This window comes from Catharus ustulatus, chromosome 17 (assembly GCF_009819885.2).
Source record: "Catharus ustulatus isolate bCatUst1 chromosome 17, bCatUst1.pri.v2, whole genome shotgun sequence".
NCBI lineage: Eukaryota > Metazoa > Chordata > Aves > Passeriformes > Turdidae > Catharus > Catharus ustulatus.
In genome coordinates, this window is record NC_046237.1 from 13,552,891 (window position 1) to 13,580,431 (window position 27,541).

Sequence of the window (27,541 nt, forward strand, 5' to 3'; positions counted from 1 at the left end):
TCTAGGGTTTACAATACAGGATGTGATAAAAGGTATCTATTCTATCACCATCTGTTGAGGGTGGGGGCAGTGATTCTTATCTCCATGGCAGATATTCTGCTAATGGGCCATCCATTGAAACCAGGCAGGGCATTGTTCTTTATGTTTTCACAACCCATCCTTCCTCCAGCCAGTCATTTTCTGCTCATGGCCATTGAGTCCCACTGTGGGACTGATAAAATTACTGCATCCCATTGGAAGTTGCTCCAGCCAGGGGGAAGAGCCCAACATTTCTTACCAAGATAAAACAGAGGTTTGGGGACACTAAGGGAGCCCCTTTCTCCACTGGACTCCAGAGGGAAACTGGGCTTCTCCACACCACTACTGGACCTCCAGAGGGAAACTGCACCTTGTACAGAACCACTGCTTCAACTGAATCACATCTGTCACTGCAAGAGGACTGGAGCCACCATTTAATGGGACTGCTGCCAACACCCTGCCTGACAGGGTGTCAGGTTGTACTCTGTCAGGGTTTGGAGTTTCTTTGTAGTAGTGTATTTCTTTTTCAATTTCCCCAGTAAAGAACTGTTATTCCTAATTCCCATCTCTTTGCCTGAGAGCCCCTTAATTTCAAAATTATAATAATTTGGAGGGGCAGGGTTTACATTCTCCATTTCAAAGAGAGGTTCCTGCCTTTCTTAGCAGACACCTGTCCTCCAAACCAGGACAACTCCACACCATCTGTTCCAACTGCTGAGGTTTGGGCATGAATCTGAGAATTTCAAGCACTTTGTAACATCACTCTTTTATCTTCTTACATCCAGAAACAGAGGTGGTCTGCAGCACAATGCTGACTGAAGAGGACAGTGGCAAAAAAGAGCTTCCATGGCATATGGAGATAATTCTGTGTGGGCAGAATGATCATCCTGTAAGATCAGCTCTTCAAATATTTCCTGAGGACCAGCTTTTCCCAGCACAAGATGCATCTTGGGGCTTTTGCCTTGAGGAGACCCCACACAGGTACATTAAATATTTTCAGTAGCTTAAAGGTCACACAAACGTAAGCAATCTCATGGCAAACCCCAAAACATCACACTGCACAAAACAAGTCAGGCCACAGTCAGATCTTTAATAAAAGCACTTGAAGTCAGTGACAAACATGATACAACAGCAGACATGACAACTCAGAAATCAAGTTAGGGGTAGCAGTGTGTTGCTGGTGTCTGCAGAGGACTGAACAAGGTCCCTAAACCCAACCATCCCCACAGTGGCTCCTCAGCTGCTCACAACACACTTGAAGGTTGCTAAAAGTCTCTTACCTCACCCCTCCTCAAGCTAGTATGGCAGAAGCACAAAAATGGACTTTGTTCTGATCAAAACCTATAGAGTAAATTAACTCAGGTAAAGCTCCAGCTCTAATCTCTGAATAGGAGGCTGAGCTGATTTTACAGCAGAGACCAAGCAACCCATATCCTTCCTATTTCCTCCAGTTTCACCATATGCACTTTACCAGGGAACTCTTGCGGAGAGGGTCTGACACTGCCAGTCTCTAATGGAATTCACCTGATTGGAGCAGGGCATGGCAAAAGAATCTCCCTGAAGAAACCATTCCCCACCTCACTGGTGAGCCTGTTCAAAGCTGTCAGCCACTTGTATGATAAGACTACACATTCTCATTTAGTCACCTTCTGTCCTGCTCCCCTTATTGGAGCATTACAAACCAACAAAAGGTGCGTAAGATCTTTTTCACTGTGACATTAGCTAAGTAACCAATTCTAATTCCAGTAGTCAGTGATCCTCTTCCACTGACAGGGCCCTGGGGGTTCCCTGGTAAGGGGAGGGGTTGTGCAGTACTGAGAGGAAAATGGCAAAAGGCTTGTCCTCAGTAGCCCAGCACACACAAGAGCTTTGGAAGGTTGTATCCCTGCGCTTTGGTCTTTGGGTAGTGCCACCTCCTCAGTATCTGTAGTGGTCTGGCTTGAAGGGCCCATCTCTGGGCAAGCCCAGGTATTTGGCCTGTTTGTCACTCAGCTTTGTCAGCTTCACACTCAGCTTGTCCAGATGAGCAGCAGCCACAGCTTCATCCAGCTGGAAGACAAAACATTGAGATAAGAACATTACAGTTTGGCTAGTTCAGGAAGTCACAGAAATAAATACGTGGAAACCAACAGCAGCCCAAGGGGGGAACTTAGACTGACACAGCTTCTTTCCTGCCAACATCCCTCACCTCACAGACCTGCACTCACATGGAAGAGACTTGTGCTTTTGAGGGAGTCAAGTTAAGTGAGCCAAAATTTTATATAATCAAGCCTGTTTCAATCTCATTTACACATTCACATCCATCCAGCAGGCAAAGAGCAGAGATCAAACTCTTCAGAGATAATATCCAGTTTGGTAGAATGATAAACCCCCAGTTTCTACTACAAAGACACATGGATGTACTGCACTGTCATCCCACAATATTATGCAAATCCTAATAGTGGAAAAAAATTTGTCCTCTCCAGATATTCCATCCTAGGGACTCATGAATAATGAAATTATTCATTCATTCATCAATTCAGCAAGACTACTTGTATCTACTGGCACTGTCTTCATGAAGAAGAAAACCAAGCTGGGCTGCAGAACACAAGCACAGGAAGGTTGATATAATTTCTCTATCCCAGAGGTGTCAGGTAGATGTGTAAACTCAAGAAACTGAAAAATTTATAAAGTTAGAAGGCAGTCAAGTGCTCCAGAAGCAGGTACACGAGAGTCAGAAAACAAACAGGAGGATGATGAACAAGGTACTGTGTCAGAGGAGAATGTACAGCCACAGGAGATATTCAGAGGTGGAAAGGACAGCAAAAGCAGGACAAGTCTGACCATTTGTAATTCCTGCAAAAACCAGGCAATCATTGCAAAGTAAACAGTGGTAATACAAGGTAAGTCTAAATCCCAGCAGCACAGAAGAAAACCAGCAACATTTCCCTCATATCAGCTAAGCAGACATGAAAGGCTGCAAAATAACTGAAGGACAGTAGATCAACAAAACAGTCAAGGGTCAAATCTGCAGCTTGTGTGAACCAGCAGGGCCATAAATGATTCAAAAACTAGTCCTGGATTTTCCCCTGCAAGGGCCTGTGGTAACAAAGCCACTACTCTGAAGTAATCCCATGCCATGAACCAGGTAAGAAGCTCCATCTGCACAGAGTGTAACTCACTGCAGCTCAGCCTGCACTGTGGACCTGCCAGCATCTCTTGGGAATCAGTACAGCCAAAGATGACAAGACAAAATCAGAAACCTAAGGAGAAGTGGTTGAAATGGTGGCAGTGAACCAAAAAATCCTCCAGAGACAGGTAAACCATAGAAGAAAAAAAGGATTTAAGCCTAGTACATCCTGTCAGGATGCCAGGAAACAAAAAAAGAGAGTGAGAAATTGTATTCTTATCTGGTTGATTAGACTGAGGTGTGAAGCTCTCACAGGTGTATTTCCAGCGAACTTAAGACAGATTCCACTCAACTGAAAAGGAACCAAATCCTTGACAATTCCCAGATGAGATTTCCAGTTTTTTGCAGGGATCGATTGTTTCCCAGCTGCTTCAGCTTGGGGACTTCAAGACTTAGACATAGAGACACACAAATTTAGATGAAGATAAGCAGACATTCTCATCTTAAAATCAAAGCTGAGCAGGAGAGACGGGGACACAGGTTGCAGAAATGTGTGCACATTTGTAATGGTTGATGAAAGCAATATTCTTGCAGTCAAAGAAAGTGCAGTGTAAGGTACTTGGTAATTGTTAAGTCTTACATTCGGACCTCAAAGCAATTGCACAGAACAAGGAAAGGCACTAACCCAGAAAATTATCACAGAAAACTCTTTTGTTGGTTCTGACAAGGTAACTGCTTTATTCTTTGAATAAAAACCTCTGTGAGGTACAGAGGGTCAAAAGTGTTTTGTCACAGATCACTGCCATATGCTCCTCTAGCAGGCAAGTTCATGTTTTACTGCTCTGGGCATTACTTCTCATTTCTATGTATTTCCAGTTCAAATATGCTTACTAAAAATTGTTATTCAGTGAGAGGATAAAGTCACATTTTAGAAGCAACACAGGGCTCTCATTTTCAAGACAACTGTCAATAAAACTGCTCCTTTGAAGACAATTATGTGACAATTTGCTGATCCACTCCTACACGGCATTTCTGGTATGCTTTGCCTGATCCTTAACTGAAGAGTTTGTAAACTTAAGTTCTTCAGCCAGCAAACACCTCATTAGTAAAGCCAAACATACACATTCTACTTCCCAAATGGAAAGTATTTTCACATTTACTCTCACACCTAGTTGTGCTCCAAAGGCAGTGGGATTTAACTCTAGCATCTTTTTCCATGAACCATCTCAAATTCTCAGGCCTGTTTTAGAAAATTAAAACCATGTTAGTTTTCTAAAAGGAATGTGCAAGCTGTGCCATGATCCAGACTTTTCCAAGAACAAAGAATGCAGAGGTAAGTTTAAAGGGAAATCCGAGGAAATCTGTCATTAATATTTTGTGATGGTATTAGGACCAGATTGTGATAAGCTTTCTCAGGTGCAAATGGGATCAGGACTCTATCAACCACTGTAAAAGGGATTCAAGTTTCCCTCCAGCTTCAACTCTGCCCACTACACTTTGCTGCTAGACACGTTGGTAGAAGCTTTCCAAATACCTTGAGGCAGCACAGGGCTTCCCAGCACCTTACAGAAGTCAAAAAGTGCCTGGATATTCTATCACAGGACAGTTCTGCACACAGAAGAACAGCCCATTCACACCTAGCACGTTCAAAGCCAAACATCCTCTGAAGGATAGAACAACTTTGCAACAAAAACCTTCAAAACCTTCGGCAGGAAAATGAGTTCAAGCACGAACAAAGCCACACCTGAAGTTGGCTTCCTTAGAGCACTTTTGTGTGGCTGTCACTCACCTTCTTTGGCAGGAAGTGGACCCCCACGGCGTATTTGTCACTGTGGGTCCAGAGCTCGATCTGTGCCAGGACCTGGTTGGTGAAGGAGTTGCTCATGACAAAGCTGGGGTGACCCATGGCACAGCCCAGGTTGACCAGGCGGCCCTCGGCCAGCAGGATGATGTGGCGGCCGTTGCGCAGGGTGTAGCGATCCACCTGTGGGAGCAGCAGTGCCATATCACACATGGGGCCAGGGGGCCTCCCTCCCCCTCAGCAACCCAGCACTGCAGCACTTCAGTTACAACAGACCCCCCTCTCTCCATCCCAAGTGTTTGCAAAGCGTGCATCAACCCTGGGCTTCACAGCACACCCAACCTGGCATCCACTTTGTTTTCAGCCAGCTCTCCAATTCTCCTGGCTTTTCCACATGCATGTAGTCCCAGCCAGCTGTGATGGTAATGTGCTGCTAGCAGTAAATCCCAGTTCATGTACATCCATTGGCCACAACTGGTGTGTGGTGACAGGGAAGAGGGAACACCTCTGCATGCATCAGTCCAGAGCCTTGGCATCTAACACAGGGTAACAGCCAGAGCCTTCAGCCTGCTTGTTCCCCTGGACTTGTTCCCACCTCTGCAAGGCCAATACATACAATGAACAGCTGTCCTGGTTCCTGGTGTACCCTGCTTTGCTCTTGGGGGACCACAGGCATGATCTTCCCCAAGTCCCCCCAGGGACAGCAGGACTCTGAACACAGAGCCTCAGCTGTGAGAGTCTCACACAACTCAAGAGACAGATAATGTCACTGTCCCACACAGCTCAGGAGACAGCGTCACTTAGCATGTGCCCCAACTGCCTGGGCCAGACAGCACTCCTGCAATGTTAAATTTAACCCTGCTTCTCCTTTAAATCTGTCATTAGCTCCTCTCTGCCCTGCCTTCACCCTGGAGGAGGTTACAATATTAAAGAAATAATGGAACACCAATATGGCCCATAAGTCACAAGAATATTCAGGATTAACTGGTATTTATTGCTCATGTCATACCAAGCATTTGGGAGTAGAGCACTTTGGATATACTTAGAACATAATCAGCAACCAACTTTGGCAAAACTTAATGCTCCAGACCATTTATTAATCTTCTGCTAGCACAGTAGAGCAACTGTGACAGACCCAAAAGGGTCCTTCCCCACAGTTGTATTTAAACTTTAGAAGTTAAAAGTTATTTAATATTAAGTGAAATATGTAATTTTCAATTTTGGCCTGTAAGTTAAAAGCCACACGTAATGAAGCTGTAATTGTAACAACACCCTCTTGTGAAAAAACATCCTTGTGCAGGACTTTAGCACAGATGCCAAGAGCAAACCAATACAAACCATGTTTTCTATGACAGGTATTTTGCCTTCAGTGCAGGTCTGTGCCTCCACCTGCCTGTCCCAGCTATGCTTCAAGCACAACACTATTTTCTGCTTCTTGGGTTCACATGACAGATTTATTGTGATTTCAGCACAACACATGCAGGCAGTAACCACCTCAAAGAGCAGCCCTAAATCAATCTTGGTTTCTCCTGCCCAAAAGCACTCAGCAGGCAGGATAAGAACGATTCCCCCTGAGCAGCTGAAGTTATTTTGGATGCCAGTTCTCCACTGTGGATCACCAGGGACAGTGCTCCTATCCACCCAAAAAATCTCACATGGACCATCATGAGGTTATGGGAGGAAGTAAAAAAACAAAGGAGGAACCAGATGGGAAGTAGAACATGAAAAATCCTGAGAACAGCTACAGTATTACTTATAACAAACACTGCATTTACAGATTGAACTACTAAAAGACAGTTGAGCAGTTAAAGTAGTATTTCAGTTTTGAGCTCTGAATTGGGTGGTTTAGGTGTCAAAATCTTACATCCTTACATAATATCCACACCACTTGCTGGACAGCTGCTGGCTTGTGCCTAGAACCCCACATCTTCAGCAACTTGTGCTGACAGGAGTCATTCAATGCACAGGGGAACACAGAAAATGTAAAATTAATGCACAGAAATGAATACAAAATAGTAGTGGTACTAGCAGATGCTTAAGTCAGTACTGTGAAACACACCCCATACACAGGCAGATAAACAGCCTGATTTATAAGCTCAAGAAATTGTTCCAGAAGTAGAATTCAAGTTATCCAATCAACAAGCTCCTCTCCACACTTAGACAAGTGCCTTTTCCCCATTGGAATTTAACTGGCTCTGGACTTTGTGGCTGCTTTGCACTTCCCTTTACACTATATGGGAATAATTGACAAGCCAAAGTTCATTGACCTTGACCTTTCCTTGCCCTCTAGAGTTGAGTTTGTCCTGCAGGTTAGTCTCTGATACCAAACACAAATGAACAAGGCTGCAGTGCAAACCCAGAGTCAAACCAACCTGCCAGCTTTTCACTAATAAGCCTATTTCTACCTTACCTGTCCTCTGAAAGCAACACATCAGTCACAATGCATAGTAAGATGTTTTTCTTATTAAAGTATTAAGCATATCTTACATCAGACCAGCACTAGTACTGAAGCTTTCATGTTGGACACAGTCACAATGACTTTGTACCTTCAGCTGAAGTTAACCACCCTCAGCCCCAGCATTAATCCTTTCATCAAGAAACTGATGTCCTCACAGAAAGTCAGGAATTTTTGCTCTTGTACTATATTCCCCTCTCTGGCTGAGGATAGAGAAAAGAAGCTGACAGGTTTTAGTAAAAATCTGAATATTTAGAAAGTTCTATTTCTTCAGCATTAATCCATATGAACAACCCTAACCCCAATTCCATCCTTTTCAAAAAGTTCATTTTTTCTTTAAACCAAAAACTTGTTACAGTTTTCATACCTGGGACCACAGTGCACCTTACTGCACTCTGTCATCAATGCCAGACTGATTCCACAAAGCAAAGTATAAAAAATGGGATTTCTTCCCCCTGTGCAGAGAGTGTGTGTGGTGCCATATTAACACCCAATTAAACCTTCAACAGTGTTTATTCTTCAAGCAGTCCAAGGTTTAGTTTTAAAAGAACCTGAGCTAGCAGAAAGCAGGCAGGTACCTGTGGGCTCCTCTAGGACGAGAGCTGCTGAGCAGACTCAGCTCCACTAAGGCCCTGGGCAAGAACAAACCTGAACACAGTGAGAACTTAAGGGTATAACTCTAGACCTGGTTAAGGCTGTGCAAAGTGTGCCAACATACTTCTCAGAAGTGCTTAATAAGACTTTGATATGGGTGGCCAATAAGCCACAGGGGAGTTAGGAAAATTGGAAGGGCAAATGGAGATCTGAGAGGTACGTTTGGGTGTGGTGTTTTTAAAACTACAAAACCTGTCCCAGAATCCTGCTACCAGCAAGGAAACTCCCTCTTCAAAAGGTAACCAGAAGTCCCACACCAAGTCAGATAAAGCCTGGTTTGCTTTATGTGATGTTCTCCCTCAATGCTGGTGTCACAGAAGTTTTGATCTAGCTCATTTTTCCTTCTTTGCTTTAAGACACAGCTGAAAAGCTGAAATTTTCAGATTCTGATTTTCCTTGTGTAGCTACAGCCATAGCTCAAAGGAAATACATGGTGGGCATGCAAGCTGAGCAAGGGTGAAACATCTTGCCTGGTCTGCCCACGCAGGTTTCTAAAAATGAAGCCACCAAATTGGAAGAAAAACCCAAGTTTGGCAGAGCTCCAGACAGGCTTTCCTGAGGCTTCAATCTCAGAGTTGATTAAAAAAAAAAAAAAAAAAAAAAATCACACCACACTTTGGAAACAAAGAGGCGTGATTTTTTTCTCAAACCTTGACAGAGTCCCAAAAGAGATTCCATTGAGATTCCCTTAGGACCACGACTGTTCTGCTGCAGAGCAGTACATGAGCAAACAGCTCCAGAGGAGGAAATTCAGGTCAGACATCAGGCAATCTATGGGCTCCACTCTCAAGTTTTATAGGATCTCTAATGCTCTACCCTGTATTCCTCACCTAACTCACCTCCTCAAGCTGAGCTCAGGCACTGTTTTCATCTCAGGGCTATCGAAGCAGGCACATTTGCATACCTCCTGCCCATGCCCCAAACATCAAAAGCTGAATGGACTTGATGCAATTAATTATCTACTAAGGGTAGGCTCCTGTCTCTCAAGGAAGTGGGAACATATGGAGAAAGATGTACCAGGCACCTCACCCCAGAGATCAGCCTGGGGGACTTGGGCACTAGCTGGAAACAATTGCTTTAATGCCAACCCGTAAGTATCACATGCAGTTTGTTCCAGGTTAGCAGAATCTGCATTCTCACCAGACGAAGCAGCTTCCAACAAAGCTAGAAACACCAAAGAACCTCAAAAATAATCTCCTTTCTAGAAACAGACACTGAGCAGTCATCGCCTTTTTCCAGCACGAGAGCCTGTGGAAAGGCTGTCTCACCTGAGGTTTGACATTCACTGCCTCCACTGCATTGTCATTCAGCCACTTGGCATCAACTTCCACATCAAAATGGCCAATATTACACACTATGGCATCATCCTTCATCTGCTCAAAGTGCCTGCAAAAGAAAAAAAAATTGTATCAAAAGTTAATCAACACAGTTTTCTCCCTCAGCAGATGCTCCAATCCACAGCCCTGACAAGTGCCCAGCCTCAGTAACTGCATTGACTCTCACAAAGATGTAAGAGCTTACTGGAGAGAAAGTATTTTCCCAGTATATAAAGTAATAAAATTTTGTCTGATTGGTCAAAACAAATACCTGCAGCTATTCTCCTTACACAGAAAAAAATATTTTCTTCATGACTTCAAAGTTTCCAGCAGTTTTACATCTCTAGACACTAATGGCCTGATCTCCTGCCACCTAATCTGATCTTCCATTACAACACGTACAGTCATCATGGCAAAGAAAGGAAGGAGTCTGTGTGGAGCTGGGGCTATAAACAGAGTTCTAAGAAGCAGAAACTAACACTGCAGGGCAGTTCATTAAGAACAGGTTGGTTTCAGCTGCTATATGCACCCACAGATTGAATCCCTTTCAACCTTTACCTGCCTCCTCTCCTCTTCACGTTTGTCTGGCCTAACACAGAATTCAGCCCTGACACCCTCATTCTCCAAAAGCCAACCTACCCTCCTATAGCATTTGTATCCCCATCATTACATTCCATAAGCTAGAACAACTACAATGTGAAAACCCAACAAAACTGACCAAAAGACCTAATTTGTCACTAAATTCATGCTAAATTCTGATGTTCAGAAGTCAGACTGTGTGCTAGCCCTAACCACACTGCTGACAGGTTATTACCGTATTTAAAGAAAGAAATCTAACTGTACAGGTATGCTTTCACTAAAGCAAGTGGTTTAGCCATACCTGCCCTGCACAATGTCAGTGCAGCCAGTGGTGGTGACAAAGATGTTGCCCTCTTTGCAGGCCTCCTCCATGGTTGTAACTTCATAACCTGAAAAGAGAAAAAGTTACTTCTCTATACAAGCACCAACATTTATTAACAAGTGGGACAAAGACCAGAAGTAGAAAAGTGCAGAGAAAGAATGAGCCAAATTTTTCTGCCCACACCTGGCCTAGGGATGATGCAAGGCGGTGGAATGCTGAAATTGCTAAACACCAACACACACAGAAACCATCCATTCCTCAACCCTTTTCAAATCTGTGGATCAACACATTCAATGTCCAGAGGTATAGTGTGGCACAGCACTCAGACTGGACTCAGGGGGTCAAATTTGCAAAAAAAGTGTCCCCACAACACCTGCATTTCTTGGCAGGTGTGAACAGAAATGGGATAAACTGGTACCACAAGGCACAGTTACATAAGGCACCCACCGAGGAGAACAGCTCCAGAGCATGCCCTAAGCTCAGCTGGAAAGACAGAGCATGGCATTGCTCTTCAAAAAAACTTATCAAGGGTAAGGCCTGTTTCTTTTTTAACATTTTAATTCCAGTCAAGCCTTATCCCACACTGGAGATTAGAACCACACAACTTGAGGACAATCCCTCAGCCTTAACCCCCACTATGGTCTCTGAATCCTTGATTCCAAACACACCTTCAAGGCCTCTAGCAACAAATTCCTTCCCTAACTACAAGGAAATAATTCCTGCACTTAAACTGGATTCAACTACTTCAGCAGGGACAGGGCTGAAATCAACTGAACCATTCCTGGCCAGCTCTCATTTATGCTCTATACTGACATGCAGAGATCCTGTCAGAATCCCAAATTCCTGCTCTGCTTCAGCTCCCACCTTCCATGGCTGCCTGGAGGGCATTGATGGGGTCGATTTCGGTGATGATGACTCTGGCTCCGAAGCTCCGCAGGGCCTGGGCGCAGCCCTTGCCCACGTCCCCGTATCCTGCCACCACTGCCACCTTCCCAGCAATCATGACATCTGTGGCACGCTTGATGCCATCAATGAGGGACTCTCTGCAGCCATAGAGGTTATCAAACTTGCTCTGAGGGAGAAAACAGAGCAGTTTCAGAACAGATGAAATCCATTCAAGTGAAATTTCCTTAGAGAAAGAAAATGGACTTATGTGCAAGTACTACGAGAGTCAAATACTTTAACTACCATGAGGGATAGGTAACCTGCTTTGATATGTTTATTTATCCAGTTTCAGTCTATAGGTTATATCAGACACAGGCTTCAACATGGTGAGAAGCATTTCATAAATACATTATGTCTACTGACCAGGATTTGGACTTGTTAAAAACTTGTTAGAGGTAACTTGAATTTATCAAGTGCCTTTCACACCAGTGTAAGTCTGAGTTCCTAAGCCAGATGCTCACCAGTTCCCTGCTTCTGTTTATCAGACAATGACTGAACCAAGTGCCACAGGAAGGCAAAACACACCAGCAGCACATCTTATCTTTGCAAGACACATCCAGCCTGCAAAGCAGCAAGCTGCCCACATCAACCAGGAGACACAGATTCCTGCAGCCTCAGAAGATGAAAATAACATCTCCCCCCACAAAGTTACCCTAACAGTGTCACTCACTACTGCTCAGACTTGGAAAAATACAGCAAGCAGCCATTCACAATAGTGGTCACTGCAACCAGGAACCCCTGGATTTCATCTCCTAATGCCCTATCACACAACATCCTCCTACTGTAACACTGACATTGACAGCCAGACCCTCCAATCAAAAGTGCCCAGTTGAGTTAGACATCAAATATTACTTTACTTCACCCCTTGAAGACCTTCCTAAACTCAAACACCCCTTATTGTGCTGATTTTTGCAATGCTCCTTCTCCTGGAACCTTTTGTTTTGACCAGGAGGAAGGGTTGTACAAATAGATTTGATTATTAAGGGAGTTACAGAGACCAATAATTTTAAAGAACCTGGCTACTAATGTTGTGCTGTGTTTCCCAAGGAAGCAATACTAAAAAAATCTTCATTCACAACACAATTTGGTCTCAAAGCCTATCCTGGCTTTCTACAGCCTTAAGGCACCAATCGTTCTTGCTCTCTTTTAACACGGCACTGTCTGCTACAGGCAATCTTAAGATTAATTTCCCAGAGGCAGCAAACTGGTCTATGGAAGGTGCATTCACAAGTGCACCTGCAGTTCTTGTAAGTATGAACAGAAATGGGATAAACTGCCCATGGCAGAAACTGGCCAAAGTGTAACAAATTATACCCCAGATCCAGAAGTTCTGACTCTGTGCCTATAAACATTATCAGAGGCAAAGCTACCATTAATAAATCAGAAAGTTGTGTTACAAACCCTTCAAATTCTAGAGCTAATGTCAGTTGGTATCCCTCTTTCCTAGTCCTGCAGATTTTCCTTGCAGCATGAAGGAAAGCAGCATGGTCAGATTTGGATCCTCATCACCAAATTCCCCAACTGCAATCAAAGCCTTACAGGTGTCTGTGCATTCCAGGCAGGCAGGAGAGCAGAGTGTTGGATGCAGCTGGATGAGTTTTGAATGCCCCATCTAAAATACACTTGAGGGGAAGAACAGAGCTGGCTGCTGTGCCTGCCTTCTTTCTCCAAATGTTAGCATACAAGCCTGGCACCATTTGGAAATATCAGACTGGGAGAGCAGAACTTGTCAGCTCAGCTGCACATTTTCCCAGAGATCCATAATTACGGTTAGCACAAATCTTGTACTGTGTAAATACCAAACAGTACTTGAAAATAAGCACTTGTTTGGTACTAGAATCCCAAATCCCTTCAAGAGGCTTTGTTAGAAACATCTGAATTTCCAAATCTACTGAACAGTATTAATAATTATTATGCTAGTAGCACAAATCTGGGTGAAAAGGACGCAAAGAACTTCTTTCAACATTAACTGGATTCCAGCCCACTATCTATGAAGTAAGTGTCAGATTTATCTCAGTGAGCAGAAAGGAGATAGCAAACTGCAGAGAAGGCAGGCCAAACATGGGAACTGCCAATCCAACAGGAACTTGAAGTAGTCAGTAACTAGATTTACAAAAACATCAGCATGCATAAACCTTTAGTACACCTTTAATTCCCACTATAATTCCTTTGCAGCCAAAAAGCACCATCACCCTTTAAACCCATTGCAATTCATTCTCAATTCACCATGGTTTACCTCAGAAGCAGTACTAAAGCTAAGCAAGGGATAAATATCTCCCTCATGCCCCCTCCTTTGCAACTGCTGCTCACAGATATCAGCCACAGTCTGACCAACCAACACAAGCTCAAGGAGGTCAAAGTCTCTTTTCCAGCTGGTACCTGACACCTGCATGGAGGCTTTAAGCTATTCAGAGTGAGGACAGGCTCCTTGCCACAGGTACTGACTGTGCCCAGGATCTCCAAAAGTGTGTTCACATTATTAAACAGCAGAAGAATGGATGTCATACATACAAAAAAAGCCCTCAATGTCCTGACAACAGGGTATTTACAACAGCATGTCCCATTAGAGACATCAAGGCCTCACTTTTAGGATATGGTAGAAATCTCTGTTCAGAACCAGATCAGGAAAAGCTCTGCAAGAGAATGAATACTTTCATGGGAATGACAACATCCCAACACCAAGTTGGCCAGAGAGCAGAATACTGCAAAAGGACTTTGTCTGTATTACCTTAGTGACAGAGTCATTCACATTGATAGCTGGCACCTTTAGGGTCCCATTGGCCTTCATCTTGTACAGGTTGTGAACCCCAGTGGTAGTTTCTTCTGAAATACCTCTAATTCCTGTGGAGAAAGTAAAAGGATTCACCTTAGCTGGAGTCAATGCTGTGCAAACCAGCCCATCCACATGCTGGGAGCATCCCCCAGAGTCTTAAGTTAAACAACCCCTTGGCAGAGAGCAAGGAAGATATGAAAATCCTCAAACTGCAGAAACACCACAGAGTCACACACCTGTGCACCTGCCAGTGCTGTACCTGCCAGGCTCCATAGCGGGCTGTAGCAGCCCGGCTCCTGGGAAGGCAGGCAGGTGCTTTGCTGCACCACCTCGGGGTTGGTTTGCACGGGGACGACAGGAGCGGGGCCCGGGGTTTGGGATGCGGACGGGGGTACGACAGGAGCGGGGCCCGGGGTTTGGGATGCGGACGGGGGTACGACAGGAGCGGGGCCCGGGGTTTGGGATGCGGACGGGGATACGACAGGAGCGGGCCCCGGGGTTTGGGATGCGGACGGGGATACGACAGGAGCGGGCCCCGGGGTTTGGGATGCGGACGGGGATACGACAGGAGCGGGGCCCGGGGTTTGGGATGTGGACGGGGGTACGACAGGAGCGGGGTCCGGGGTTTGGGATGCGGACGGGGGTATGACAGGAGCGGGGCCCGGGGTTTGGGGTGCGGACGGGGGACGACAGGAGCGGGGCCCGGGGTTTGGGATGCGGACGGGGGACGACAGGACCGGGGACCGGGGCCAGGAGCGCCCTCAGGGCCTCAGCCCCTGCCCGGCCGCGCTCCGCGGCGCCGCAGCGCCCTCTGCTGGCAGCTCGGGCGCTCCCCAGCCCGGCCCACACGGACCCACAGAACGCCCGAGCTGGGAGGGACCCCGGGATGACCCAGCCCCGCTCCTGGCTCTGCACAGCCACCGAACCCACACTGCGCACTCACAGATGCCAAGTCTGGCCCAAATCCCTCCCCACTACTCAAAAAATCCAGCTGTGAGCTGCTCCAAGCCCGGGTGGGGAACTCTGAATGTAATTCAACATGGTTTTCAGAGCACAACTTGGACAGATTCCCCAGTGGAGTCCAAGACTGAACCATGAGACCCTCCCATTGCTCGCTGCCCAGACCACTCTGTATGCAGCACATGAAGGAAATGAGACTAACAGAACTAGAAGGGAAAAGGCTGATTAACTGGAGAAGAAAAGGCTCCAGAGAGAGATCACTGCAGCTTTTTAATACTTGATGTGCATGGGCTTGCAAAATATGGACACACTGTTCAGCATGGCCTGTTGCAACGGGACAAGGGGGAATGGTTTCAAATTGAAAGAGGGCAATTCGTACTAGATATAAGGTAGGGTTTTTTTTTTTTTTTTCACAATGACGGTGGCACAGGCTGCCATGAGAAGTGCTGCATGCCCACCCCTGGGAACGTTCAACAGGCTCTGAGCAACCTGGGGTGAAGGCATCCTGCCCATTGCAGGCAGGTTGCACTGGATGGCCTTTAAGAGATCCAACCCAAACCATTCTGTGATTCTATGATTAGGCTGACTGATTCCCATCACTTCTCTCTCACCACAGAACCCTCAATAGCCCCACTCTCCTGATGGTCACCTGCTGGGTCACCTGCTGAGGGAATGCATTCAGGCTTTGGCATAGTCAGGGCTTGCTTGGAGGACAGAGGACAGTTTAAAGTTCACATTGAAGCCTTGTGCACAGTGAAATGGAGGATCTGTGGACAGTATCCCAAAAGCATCGGTTTCCAGAGCAACTGCCTGGATCATGGACAGTCATCCCCTAGAAGGAAAACTCTGGAGGTCATGGCAGGAACCTCCAGTTCAAACCTGCCCTCTCTCCTCTTGTGTATCTCCTCATCCTTCAAAGGCTCTCCAGATGAGGGTCCTGAGCTTAGCAGATTACCTTTCCATGGCACTAAGCAGACCTCACATCTGGTAGGCCAAGAGCTTCCCCTCCCCAGAGGCACCCCAGCTCTGCCCCAGGTGCCATTTACAGCTGGTCTACATCACCCTGCAGCTGCCCCAGGTGCTGCCTATACCACTCATGGTCAATGCCTGAGTGGCTGGACAGCAGAGAAGGAACAGCAGTTTAAATTAGACACAGCCTTGCTAAATGCTCAGACCTGCTTTGCCCTATGTTTCTCACCTGAGCAATGAGCAAGTCTGACCAATGAATCACAAACGAGCCAATCTTCCCCACACAGGTCTTTTGCACAGATGGCTTCCCTCTTTGGTCAGATCTCATTCTCTTCCTTTCTTCCTTTATTTGCCTTGGTATTAAGGGCATTTGGCTTAATGGAATAAGCCAATAGTACCAAGGCCATTCTGCTCTCTAACTGCAGGTACACTTCAGGAGTGGGAAAGCTTACTGAGCAGTTCCATAGACATTTAACACATCTCCTAGTTGAAGGAATACTACTTTCAACTGTTAGCTGCACACTAGGACCTAACTATTTAAATTAGAAGCAGCTGAAGCATGGAAGACAATTCCCTCTGAAATTAACCCAGAAAACTTATTCAATCTTTAAATGGCAAATGGCATTTTCAGCTGCCTCATGCCAAAATGTCTCCAGTGCTCACAGTCCATACACTCTGCATGCTCTGCCAATGTCACTCTTGTTCCACCTCCAGAGGTCAGGTATCCCCAAAAGCCCTTTAAGATATATTAGCCTCTGTTAGGTGTAAAATACCAGAATTGGGTGCTACAGTACTTCATTTAAGCAGACTTTGCAGCAAAGGGCAAAGAACAGATCTCAGATTAAGGAGATCAAGACTACTCTGGCAGTCCCATTCTGGAATTCTGTTTCTAAGGAGCAATAGACTAGAAGATAAAACAGATCAAGTTTGTCATCCTCTATAGAGATCAGTCTTAATTTACTGAACTGCTGCAAGAAGCTTTTCAACTACAGCCAATGCAGACAGGCACACATTCTGGGAAGGGAAACACTGACAGGTATTGCATCCTCCCTAGACTCTTTAAAACCCTACAGAGAGTAACTTCTATGAATTTAGGAAGCACACAAAAAAAAGAGATGTTTTTTATCAGTGGTAGGCTACAGATGGATGCAGAGACATGAGACAGTTCAAGAGCCATTGTCCTACTGCATTGTATTATGCCAGTCCCTTCAACACCAGGATCAAAAGACAAGCAAGAGGGTGAAAAGGGCTGGAAAGAAGGAGTACAACAGGAGGGCTAAAAGCATGAAACAGCTCAGTTCAAAGACCCTGGGAACAAGGACACCAACCAAGGTATTCATGGGAGGGAAACAAGCCTGCAAAAAGAATGAATATGGAAAATACTTTCTTCAGCCTCTGAAAACACAAGGAAGACAGAGCAGGATGATCAATTGCAGTATTCCTTGGCATCAAACATGGGAAGAGCAAGAGGTCATGAATATCACAGAGGCAACCCAGGAAGCATGGAACCCATGGAAGAGAGGCTAAGCAAATACCAATGAAATCCTTTCACTACAGTTTAAATAACACAAAGATATTGACTGTTGGATTATGAGTGACGTCAGGCTGAGGATGAAGGCCAAAGTGAGACTTGTTACAGATAAAGTTTCCCTCTTTCTGGTGCCCCTACCTGCAGCAGCACATGGTTGTGGAGCAGATCCCCAGACTCCCCTCAGACAGCACTATTCACAGCCTGCCACCTTCAGATTTTTTTACTCCTGTCTTCCTACTAAAGCAGGGCACATATCAGAGGAGAGCTGATCCAGCAGGCTTCTAGAGCAACCTCCCTTCTACAAAAGCACCAACACACCCCACTGTATTACCACCCAATTTCCTTCACATCCCAGACATAATGCGCCCTTTAACAAGCCTGGGCACATATCTTGCTGCAGCACAGCTGATGGACACTGGCAGGGCTAAGGAGAGTCTGTCATACTCACCAGGCACAGATCAGCCTGGTCACGTCAAATTTGCTTCCCATCAATCTTTTACATAAACACATGCTAACAACACTACACTGATCAGTTTTACTAACTTGCACTGAAGGCAAATCAAAGCAAGAGTCCCAATCCTGATTCCATCAGCATTTTCACTGACAAACTGACTATTTAATATAGAGAACTGTTCCTTTTCCACAGAAGGCTACAGGTGGTCATGACTTCATTCAGAACTTCACTAAGATGAAGGTAAGAAATGCATTAATGTAAAATTTTTAATTGTAAACAGACCTTGAGTTCTAGAACACAGCCCTCTTCTAGGAAGCTTTTGGCATGACAGCAGAACTAGTGGCCATTCTCAGGTAATGGGCACAGTGAAGTATGGCCAGGACAGGTCTTTGCAGCTTATGTGCTACAGAGCAGAGGTGGAAACAGCTCTTGCAGGTAAGAGATTCTGGTCTTGAACTGTAAAGAATTTTCCCAGCCTGTTTGCACATGCCTGCCCCTCTTCACCCACCCCTTTTTACATCCAGCAAATTCCTGCAGAAACCCTCCCCACCAACAGCCTCCCAGGCAGAACTGTGCCTACCAAAACAAAACACAAGTCACCTTTCAGCAGCTGTGGGTATTTGGTATGAACTAGGTTGGTAAGATCTCCACCATCATCCAGAATCATGTTGAGGGGCTGCCCATCCTTGAAGTACAGTGTCTGCTCGATACACCACAAGTATTCCTCATCTGTCTCCCCTTTCCAGGCAAACACTGCATGGGAACAAACACAAACCATCAGCTAGTTTCTTACTCAGCACATAGTGAAGCACCCAAAGGAAGATTTCATCAGCAACTCCCAGTAGCAGCTGACAGACAGATGATTATCTGTGCCTGCAGGCCAGCAAAGACATTTGCACTGAAAAACAGACCTCGGAATAATCACTGTTCCAGGCCACAAACATGGTCAAAATTTTGAGAGTTCATTGCTCCCCTTATTCTTCTTCCACGTTAAGCAGGAGATGACAAAGCAAACTAAAGCAGACTCACATCCACAGCACCCCACTCACTAGAAATATCCACTGGACATATTGATACAGACAAATGAAAACACAACTACAGCATTTTCTAGCCCAGCAGAAAAAAGGGACAAGACTTCAGCATGAGCTAAGCAGTAGAATATAAACTCTTCGGCAACACTGAGTTTAAATTCTAGTCTCTAGCCCAGCCTAAAATCCAAGCTGAGGTACCTCATCTGCTTTAATTAGGGTGTATTTTAATGTGAGTACAGCCCCAAGCAACAGGCTGCCACCACTGGCATGTTGCATCCACCAGGATTTGTGTCTTTCCAGCAGCTGTACTGCCTTCATGCTCAATCCTCAGAAGTATTTGGCCACTTAAACACATATTGGGCACGTTATTTACACACCCCAACATTTGGCTAATTGTCATGTTTTCACTGCTTACACAGAAAACTGACCTTGAGCCATGAGAAGCCAATCATGCAACTGCCTATTCTGAAGTAATGTGTGTCAGGATCTCATACTGAAGCCAAAGGATCAGCATTCCTCCAGGGTCTCAAATTCAGTATGTGAAGTACAATATTAACAAAAAGAGCAAGTTCCAAAAATAAGGATACAAAGGGAAAAGGTCAAACACTTTAACAAACACTCAACCTGTAAATGAGTTTTGGGTGTTGAAAGCAGTGAGGAAGACAACCCAAGGTCTAAAGAATCCCATGAGACCCTCTGAAATCCCACACCAGAGGCAATGCCTGAAGCTGGTAGTGCCAAATGAGCTGATGAAGGGATCACTTGGTTGCCATAGAATGGCAACATAGCTAAGGAAAGACACTTGGAAATAGTTAATTACAATAGAAATGAGAGAGACCTCTCCCAAAGCAGACTGCTAGAAACCAAATTAAGTCTCTTCCAACAGCTGGGCTCAGGTAATGCAGTTCCCAGCACTGAGGATTGCATTTCCTTCAGCTGAGTTACACAGCAGACAGCTTCAGGTATTTATACTGATCTGTGAGGAATTGCTCCTTACTGGATCATGACAGTAACAAAAGAGCAGCATCCTGATACAGCACTTCAGGGATATTAGGCAGGGACATAGCTGGGCTAATTCTAGGCTAAAAATATCTTGGGTATTGACCCTGCCACTGTAACAGGGCACATGGCAGTTCCTTTCTCAATCCCTATTTAGCACAGAGCTTGCTGGAAAGCACCAAACACCTCCAGCTATATACACCTCCACACCATTTCATCACCCAACCCATTCCATCATGTTAATGAGCTCTAACACAGAGCCCAACAGCAGCCTTTGCTGGGAGACCTGTGCACAGGCTGATGCAACACAGCCTGAATCAAGTGTCCTGGTTTGTAACAATCACTGTTTCTGATGGGCTGTTTCTATCATCAAGCTTATTCAGAAGAGCTTGATGTGTACACAGTTTGATTTAGCAGGAACAGGCAGTACAGCCCAACTCAGCCAAACTAGAACTTACCAGGGATACCAGCTTTTGCAATAGCAGCTGCAGCATGGTCCTGAGTGGAGAATATGTTGCAGCTTGACCATTGTACCTGGAAAACAACCAAGTTTTGTTTGCTGAACAAAGTTCTGAGATATCAGGGACTCTGTAAAACACAGGAGTTAAAAAGGGTGCAAGACCAGAAAAAATTAGTGCAGATTCCTGCCTTTTTCAGTAGCTCTGCAAAGTTAAGGTGAGAACCTTAGGGTGTCTGACTAAGTCAGGGAAAATAATGTCATATGGAGAGAATGTGAATGAGCTTTAGCTGTGCCATATATTCAGTCATCTCCTTGCTCACAAGCACTTCTCTCAGACAGAGCATATGCCAGATCTTCAGGGGTGCCCAACAGGTCAATAAAGGTCAGATTTTCAGAACAGCCCTATAGCAAGTGTCCACTGAAGGTATGGACATGCAGCAACACATCCACTGGCACTCACAAAAGTCAGAAATGCAACTGAACCATTACATTCAATCCAGGCATTCTCTAAGATTACGCTCACCCACCTCCCACTCTGTGCTCCAGTCATGGAAGCTTTTCCAGCTAAGTGTTTTCCTCAGATTTCATAACTAGGCTCAGGCACCTAGAAAAGCGACAGCATGTTGCTGAGTTGCATAGAAAAGGATCTACACACCTACTGCATCTCACAGCACTGCATCCCAGAGCCACATACCCTCTGGTCCCCATAGGGCTCATTGGAAGGTACAGTAAATTCACGAATACAAGCCGCACTGAATATAAGCCGCATCTCTGGGTGTTGGCAAATATTTCGGTTTTTGTCCATAGATAAGCCGCACCCGAATATAAGCCGCTTTGTCGTTCGCAGCGAGGACCTGCGTGCAATTATTAACAGAACCGCGGGAGGGCAGGGTTTACTGGCTGAGCTAAGGCTGTGCAGGCTCGGCCCGCTAGGGGCCGCTGACGGGGCCAGATGGCCCAGCCCGGCGCTGCCGCTCGGGGCCCGCCGCCGCTGCCACTGGGCTCGGTCACCCCAGGTCGGCGCTGCCCCGCGGTGGCAGGCAGGGACGGAGCTTCCCCTGCTCCTACGGCAGCGGCGGCGGGCGGGGACGGAGCTTTCCCGCGCCCGTGGCGCCGGCGGCGGGCAGGGACGGAGTTTCCCCGCTCCTGCCGCGGCGGCGGCGGGCGGGGACAAAGCACCCCGTCGGCTCCCCGAGCCGCGGCAATGGCTGCGCGGGGCTCCCGTCGGCTCCCCGGGCCACAGCAATGGCTTCCGCGGGGCTCCCGTCAGCTCCCCAAGCCGCAGCAATGGCGGCGCCGGCTTCCCCCCCCCTCCCCGGGCCGCAGCAATGGCGGTGCCGGCTTCCCCCCCCCTCCCCGGGCCGTGGCAATGGCGGCCCGGGTCTCCCCCCACCTCCCCGGGCCGCGGCGATGGCAGCGCGGGCTTCCCCCCCCCTCCCCGGGCCGCGGTAGGGGCGGCCCGGGTCCCCCCTCTCCTCCCCAGGCCACGGCAATGGCGGCGCCGGGCCCCCCCCCCCGTCTCTCCCCTGGGCTGTGGCAGAGGAGGAAAGAGAGCTCTCCCGCCTCTCTCCCCGTCCCCCGTGCTGCCTACAGGGAGCCAGGCTCCACCCGCGGTGCAACAGAGTAGCGATTTGTAACAATCGCAAAATGCCGACTTTGCAGCTGCTCGGCTCAGCACTCTGGCAGGCACTTCTGAGGTTGTATTAGCCGCTCCTGATTATTAGCCGCATTTCCGGTTTAGGAGCAAAATCTTAGTCAAATTGGTGCGGCTTGTATTCGTGAAATTACTGTATTCGCATGCTCACTGGTTACAGAGCTTGAGTAAGAGGGCAATAAGGCACAATCATCCAGCATGTTTTCAGATACTCATCCCACCTGATCAAAAAGTGACATCTCAAAGTAAAGGGTGCAGTAGGAAGGAGCCTACACTACTAACACACTTGTCATGCAAACACACTTGGAAGCAGCACAAGAAAACAGAATCCATAACCTAAAGCTGCACTGCTTCACCTGGGTTTTCACAAGCTTCCCCCATACCAGCAGAGATGACATCAGGAGGTATTGTGACATTCAAAGTATAAAGAATACCTATATATTGTTTATACTTCAGACTTGATACAGACTTGTAGTAGTGATATAGAGCCTAGAATAGCTGGCACACCTGATAGGCTCAGACCCTAGTATTTACATCAATGGTTATGGAAAGGATTATTTTTCTGTTACAAATTCAGAACTTATACTCTGAATCACAGAATATTTATTATATCCTTGTTAACACAGGCAAAAAAAGAACACCAAGGTTACTATGCTGCAGTGAGCTACATCCTCCATTACATGGGGTATGATTTTATCAGTTTCACTCCTCCCTCCCTGGCACCAAAGTTCTGATAGAACAGATGAACCAGGGCTGAATCCAAACTCAAATCAAAGCTGAAACTAATCCACAGGCATCAAGACAAGGAGTTAACACACCAGCACACACCTTTAAAGGTACAACCACATCTTAGAGAAACCAAGTCTCTGCAGGTACCTCCCTGAATGACTTGGATGAATCCCATATTACACTGATCTGGGGTTATGCTCAGCTTAAAGCAGCTTGGCAATGTTCAACTAAGCACACAGCTGCCTCTTAGGCTAGCCATACTGGGAGATAGCAACCAACAGGAGCAGCAAGGAGCTTCCCAAATTTCAAGGGCTACTCCTTCCTTTTAAATCCTGCAAAGGGACAGGAGTTCCACATAGAGCACCTGGAACAAAGCTAGGACTGTACCTCCACACCGAAGCTCTCCTTCAGCACTGCACCATTTGCAACCACAGAACAGATCTGAAGAGGTTGGGGAGCACCTGCACAGTAGCATGTACCTTGCCCAAGCTGACCTGGCACTGTCCATACCTACCCTCCTTCTCTTTTTGAGGAAACACCTTCACTGCTATGCAGAAAACTCTTCCTTGTCCCAGTGCCTTTCAATCAACATGACACTGCTCAATTCTTAACTGTTCCCAGAGAGGGATCCCACATAGGGCACCTCTGGGCAGCCAAACTGCAGGAAGAAGGAACTTCAGATCATATACATACTTAACAATCCATCAAAATTCCAGGCAGCTCCCTGCTCAGCACACAAGCAATGCAGATTATGCTCAGATACCTGGCTCTCCTCATGCCCTGTACAGCAAACTCTCAGCTGTGATGTCTGGACTTCATTCAGCAAGTCAGGCATGGGACACAAGGCAGTAAATGCCTACTAAGTATCTCAGACTTTAATACAGATGAGAGTAACTGGTCCATAGTCACAAAAAATTCAGTGGAGACCCCAGTCCTGGGTCCGTGAGCCACACTGCATCCCTGTTGTTTTCCTGCACAGCTCAAGAGCTTTCAGAATACATTATTAGATTTTGCTGACTTTACCAGGGCAGAGTGGGGTTCTTAATAGAGGCTAATCTGTGCTGGAGGCAGTCCCTAGAGCACTGCAAGCCCGATCACAGCATGGCTGCATGGGAGCAGCTGTGGGCGCTGCACACAGGGCTCAACAGGCACTCAAAGCTGCAGCTTGTCCACAGGGAACATGTACACCTCACACTTCAGAGGTGCTGAGGGCAGGCAACAAGCTTCTTGTTCAAGGAGAAAAGACACAATCCCTCCATGTAGAGATTGTAGCCTCATCCAAGAAGTACAGACATTTGCCAGGATTCCATAAGGTGTTATATAAGCAGGAGCAGTGACCTAGCAGAGCGGTACGCAAGAGCTGAGGGAGACACTCAGAGCCACGTTACCTCGGCCCCCAGCACAATGAGGGTCTCTATGAGCACTGCTGTCTGCACGGTCATGTGGAGGCAGCCGGCGATACGGGCACCTTTCAGGGGCTTTGATGCCGAGTACATCTCCCTCATCTTCATCAGCCCTGGCATCTCATTCTCCGCAATTTCAATGGCCTTGCGACCCCAGTCCGCAAGGCTAATGTCAGCTGCAAGAGAAGCAGGACAGGTGTCAGAGTTTGAATAGCTGAGACCTTGGTATGTGTTCACACACTTGTGGGTAGGCAGTGGCTGCAACAGCTGAACTGAACACCCAGCAACAGCTGGCAGACAGAGCTGCAGATAAACTAGACCCTATTCCAGTTTCTCCCTGGTTCTCTGCTATGGTACACAAGCTCAGACCAAACTTAACAGCCCCTCCAAAAAAAAAAAAAAACAAACATGCTACTGCAAGAGGGTATAAATCAACTGTGATCTAATGCATGGACATCCCAAGGGGCATGAATTCAGCAAGCCACAGCCTTAAGCACTTCTTACAGACACTTCCTGAGGGTCCAAAACTTCCTACACAGACTGACTACCACGGTATTGACGTGCATGTGGGGAGGAGTTGGCTGTAGGGCAGTGGCTTCCCACACAGAGAATGCTCCCTAAGAGTGTACCAGGAACTGAGCCCAGTTTAGCTCCCCCTCCTCACAGGAAAGCTGCAGGTACTTCCCCATTGGTCCTTCTCCTTTGGATCCACAAAAATTATTTTAAGTGACCCTACTTACCTCAGCTACCAGTCTACTTATACTTTTGTGAAAATGAACAATAGCAGAAAAGTCCAGCAGAAAATGATAAAGAGAGACTTCTGACAGGCTCACTGCATTCACCATGTATGTCCAACCCCAGCCTTAAAAACACAAGGGTCAAGCAGGTAATGCCCAGCTGCATCGACTCTGCAGCACCAGCCAACACAGAGTGTCCTTCTTACCTAGTTCGAGACTCTTTGAGAGATTTCAAAAGTTCACCATTCTGTTTTGACCATAGTCAGATGCTCTTTTATCCCCTACCTCGTGAACACAGACTGTGTAAAGCACTAGGGAATACCAGGACTGCCGGGTTTAATACAGACATGCTAATTGCATTTTGCTGCAGAATGAAGCCTGGAGCCACTGAAGCTATTGCACGTGCTAGAGCTGACTGGAGCACAGCCTGTACACCACCGGGACTGAAAACAAGCAAGGAAAGGACCATGGAAACAAACACATCAAGAGAAGGAGGCTTAATCTTACCCCTGTTAAGGGCCTTAGTAGCTTTACCAGGGCTCTTTTTGAAAGATCCTGCAATATTTCAGGTTCAGAAGCTTCAGGGTAAATTATTTATGAAGCTGAGCCTTACAGACTAATGTTCTTTTATTTGAACGAAGCCTCCAATGAACACGCAAGTCCTGTAAAAACTGGGGTTCTTTGTGAAGTATCAGGTCTACAGAAATACCCGCCAAAACCTTCAGGGCACATGAGTCAAAGGTCCCAGGCTGGGAAATACTTTCACCTTCGGAAAGTATTAAGTATTAAGCCTGTTCCCGCCAAGGGCTCAGAGCGGCGGGGGAGGGACGGGGCAGCCGGGCCGGGAGAGCGGCACAACCGCGAGTGGGAAGCCAGCGGTGCAGCGCCCCCGAGCCCCCTTCGCCCCCGGTGGCTTCCCCAGCGCACAGGGGGCTCAGGCCCGGCTCCGCGCGGGCAGGACCCGCCGTACTCCCGCCCCCCGCGGCCGCGTTCGGCGCGGCGCCACGGCCGCGCTCCCCGCACCGCGCTCGGCCCAGTGGAAGCGCCGAGCCGCGCGGGGCCGGCCCGGGGCTCGCACTTACCCACTTTGTAGGGCAGCCGGTCCGACATGCTGCAGCTGCGCAGCCAGCGAGCAGGAGGAGGAGACAAGAGCCACGCCGGGCGCGCTTTAAGTAGAGGCGGTGCCGCCTGCGTGAGGCGGGGCTGGGTTGCGCTTGGGTGTTGGGCCTAGCCGGCGCTTCCTCCGGGCCGGGCCGGCCGCGGGCCCGCCTCCTGTGCGGGCAGCGAGGGCACGGAGCGCTCGGAGCTGGGCTGCCCCGTACCGAACCTGACCCCGCGTTCGGCCTCTGCCGCAGCTTCAGCCCCGTGCCCAAGCAGGCTCTGGCAGCCGCTGCACCCACCGCCACCGGTGCCAGCACAGGAGCCGCTGTCTAAATATCTGCAAGGGTGGCTCAGAGCATGCACTAGGCTCTGCTCAGTGGGGCCCAGCAATGGGATGAGGACACGAGCAGAAACTGAAGGAAGTTCCACTTGAACATGAGGAAGAACTTAATTTTGCAAGTGACCACTCAATGGAACAGATTACCCAGAGAGGCTGTGGAGTCTCCTTCACTGAAAATATTCCAGATCTGTGCTGTGGGATGACTCTGTTTGACCCAGGATGTGGCACCAGAAGCCCCACTGTGAACCCTTTCAGCCTCACCCATTCTGGGATTCTGTAATCCAGAGCCACATAAAGCCACAGCAGATCCCAGGGCAGTGCCAGGAGCAGCCCTGATTCCCCATGCCAGGCCTATCTCACTTTCCCAAAAGGATCCCACAAAATGTTCAGTGAGAAGTGTTACCCTGGGGCACACAGACCCCTCACTGCAGCAGGGCCCAAGGCAGTGCGCAAGATACAGCTGGTGAGATGCCAGGCAGAGCTGGGGCCAACGTGTGAGCAGCTGTATCAGCCTGGACCTTGGACTTGGCTGCAGGCAGTTCCCCTCCCCAGGCTGCAGCCCTTTGCCAGGTGCTGAGCAGGGCTGCTGGCCCCCAGGCACAGCCAATGCCTGCTGCGCACGCAGGAGGCACAGCCCCGCTTCGGCCTTGCCTGCAGGTCACATTTGCTTCTGTTCTAACATCTAAAATACGATTTTCATAAGCCTCAGTCATGAACTGGGATGAACTTTCCAGCCACACTGTTACGCACATCTCCTTTAACCTGTGAAATACATAACAGTGACGATTAACTCATAATTGCACAGAAATTCTCATTGAATTATTTTGAAAAGTTTGAAATAATTCTCAGTGCAGACTTTATCCTGAGACCCCAGTTCCCAGTCCTCCTCTAAATGAGGGTCATTATTTTTAAGATGAGAAGCAACTGGTCTTCAGTGACTGTCCTCCAGTGAAAAGAATGACGGAAATCCCAGTAGAACACCTGGAAAGACAATCAGTACACAGGGAAATAGCAGGATTTCTGTATAATACTCAGAGTGCTGCAGGTGCACTGGAATACCTGATACTGTCAAGGAGTTCTGTAAATCAAAAGGTGCCCAGCACAGTCCTCATTCCTTTCATTTTATCCCTCAGTATCCAAGTGCCCTTAATTCCTCTCCAGGGATAACACAAAATTCCCCGCTGGAGCCCATGAAGCTGCA

General features: G+C 47.3%; 1 protein-coding gene across 1 annotated transcript; it reads right to left on the reverse strand.

Annotated features, from left to right (window-relative positions):
* Positions 1-1,088: 1,088 nt before the first annotated feature.
* Positions 1,089-26,105, reverse strand: AHCY (adenosylhomocysteinase). Its single transcript, XM_033075085.2, has 10 exons — positions 25,982-26,105; positions 24,148-24,338; positions 20,375-20,450; positions 18,487-18,639; positions 13,928-14,040; positions 11,119-11,326; positions 10,234-10,321; positions 9,306-9,423; positions 4,917-5,111; positions 1,089-2,067 (listed from the first exon to the last, which is right to left on the reverse strand). Exons 1-10 carry the CDS (start codon positions 26,007-26,009, stop codon positions 1,936-1,938), a joined length of 1,302 nt encoding a protein of 433 aa, XP_032930976.1. The 5' UTR covers positions 26,010-26,105; the 3' UTR covers positions 1,089-1,935.
* Positions 26,106-27,541: the final 1,436 nt, after the last annotated feature.

Coding starts and splice junctions, on each gene's coding strand:
- AHCY (XM_033075085.2), bottom strand. CDS start 26,009: ATGTCGGACCGGCTGCCCTACAAAGTGG. Junction 11,327..13,927: donor TGAATGACTCTGTCACTAAG/GTAATACAGACA, acceptor TTTCTCCCTCAG/AGCAAGTTTGATAACCTCTA. Junction 10,322..11,118: donor CCTCCAGGCAGCCATGGAAG/GTGGGAGCTGAA, acceptor TTCTCTTTTCAG/GTTATGAAGTTACAACCATG.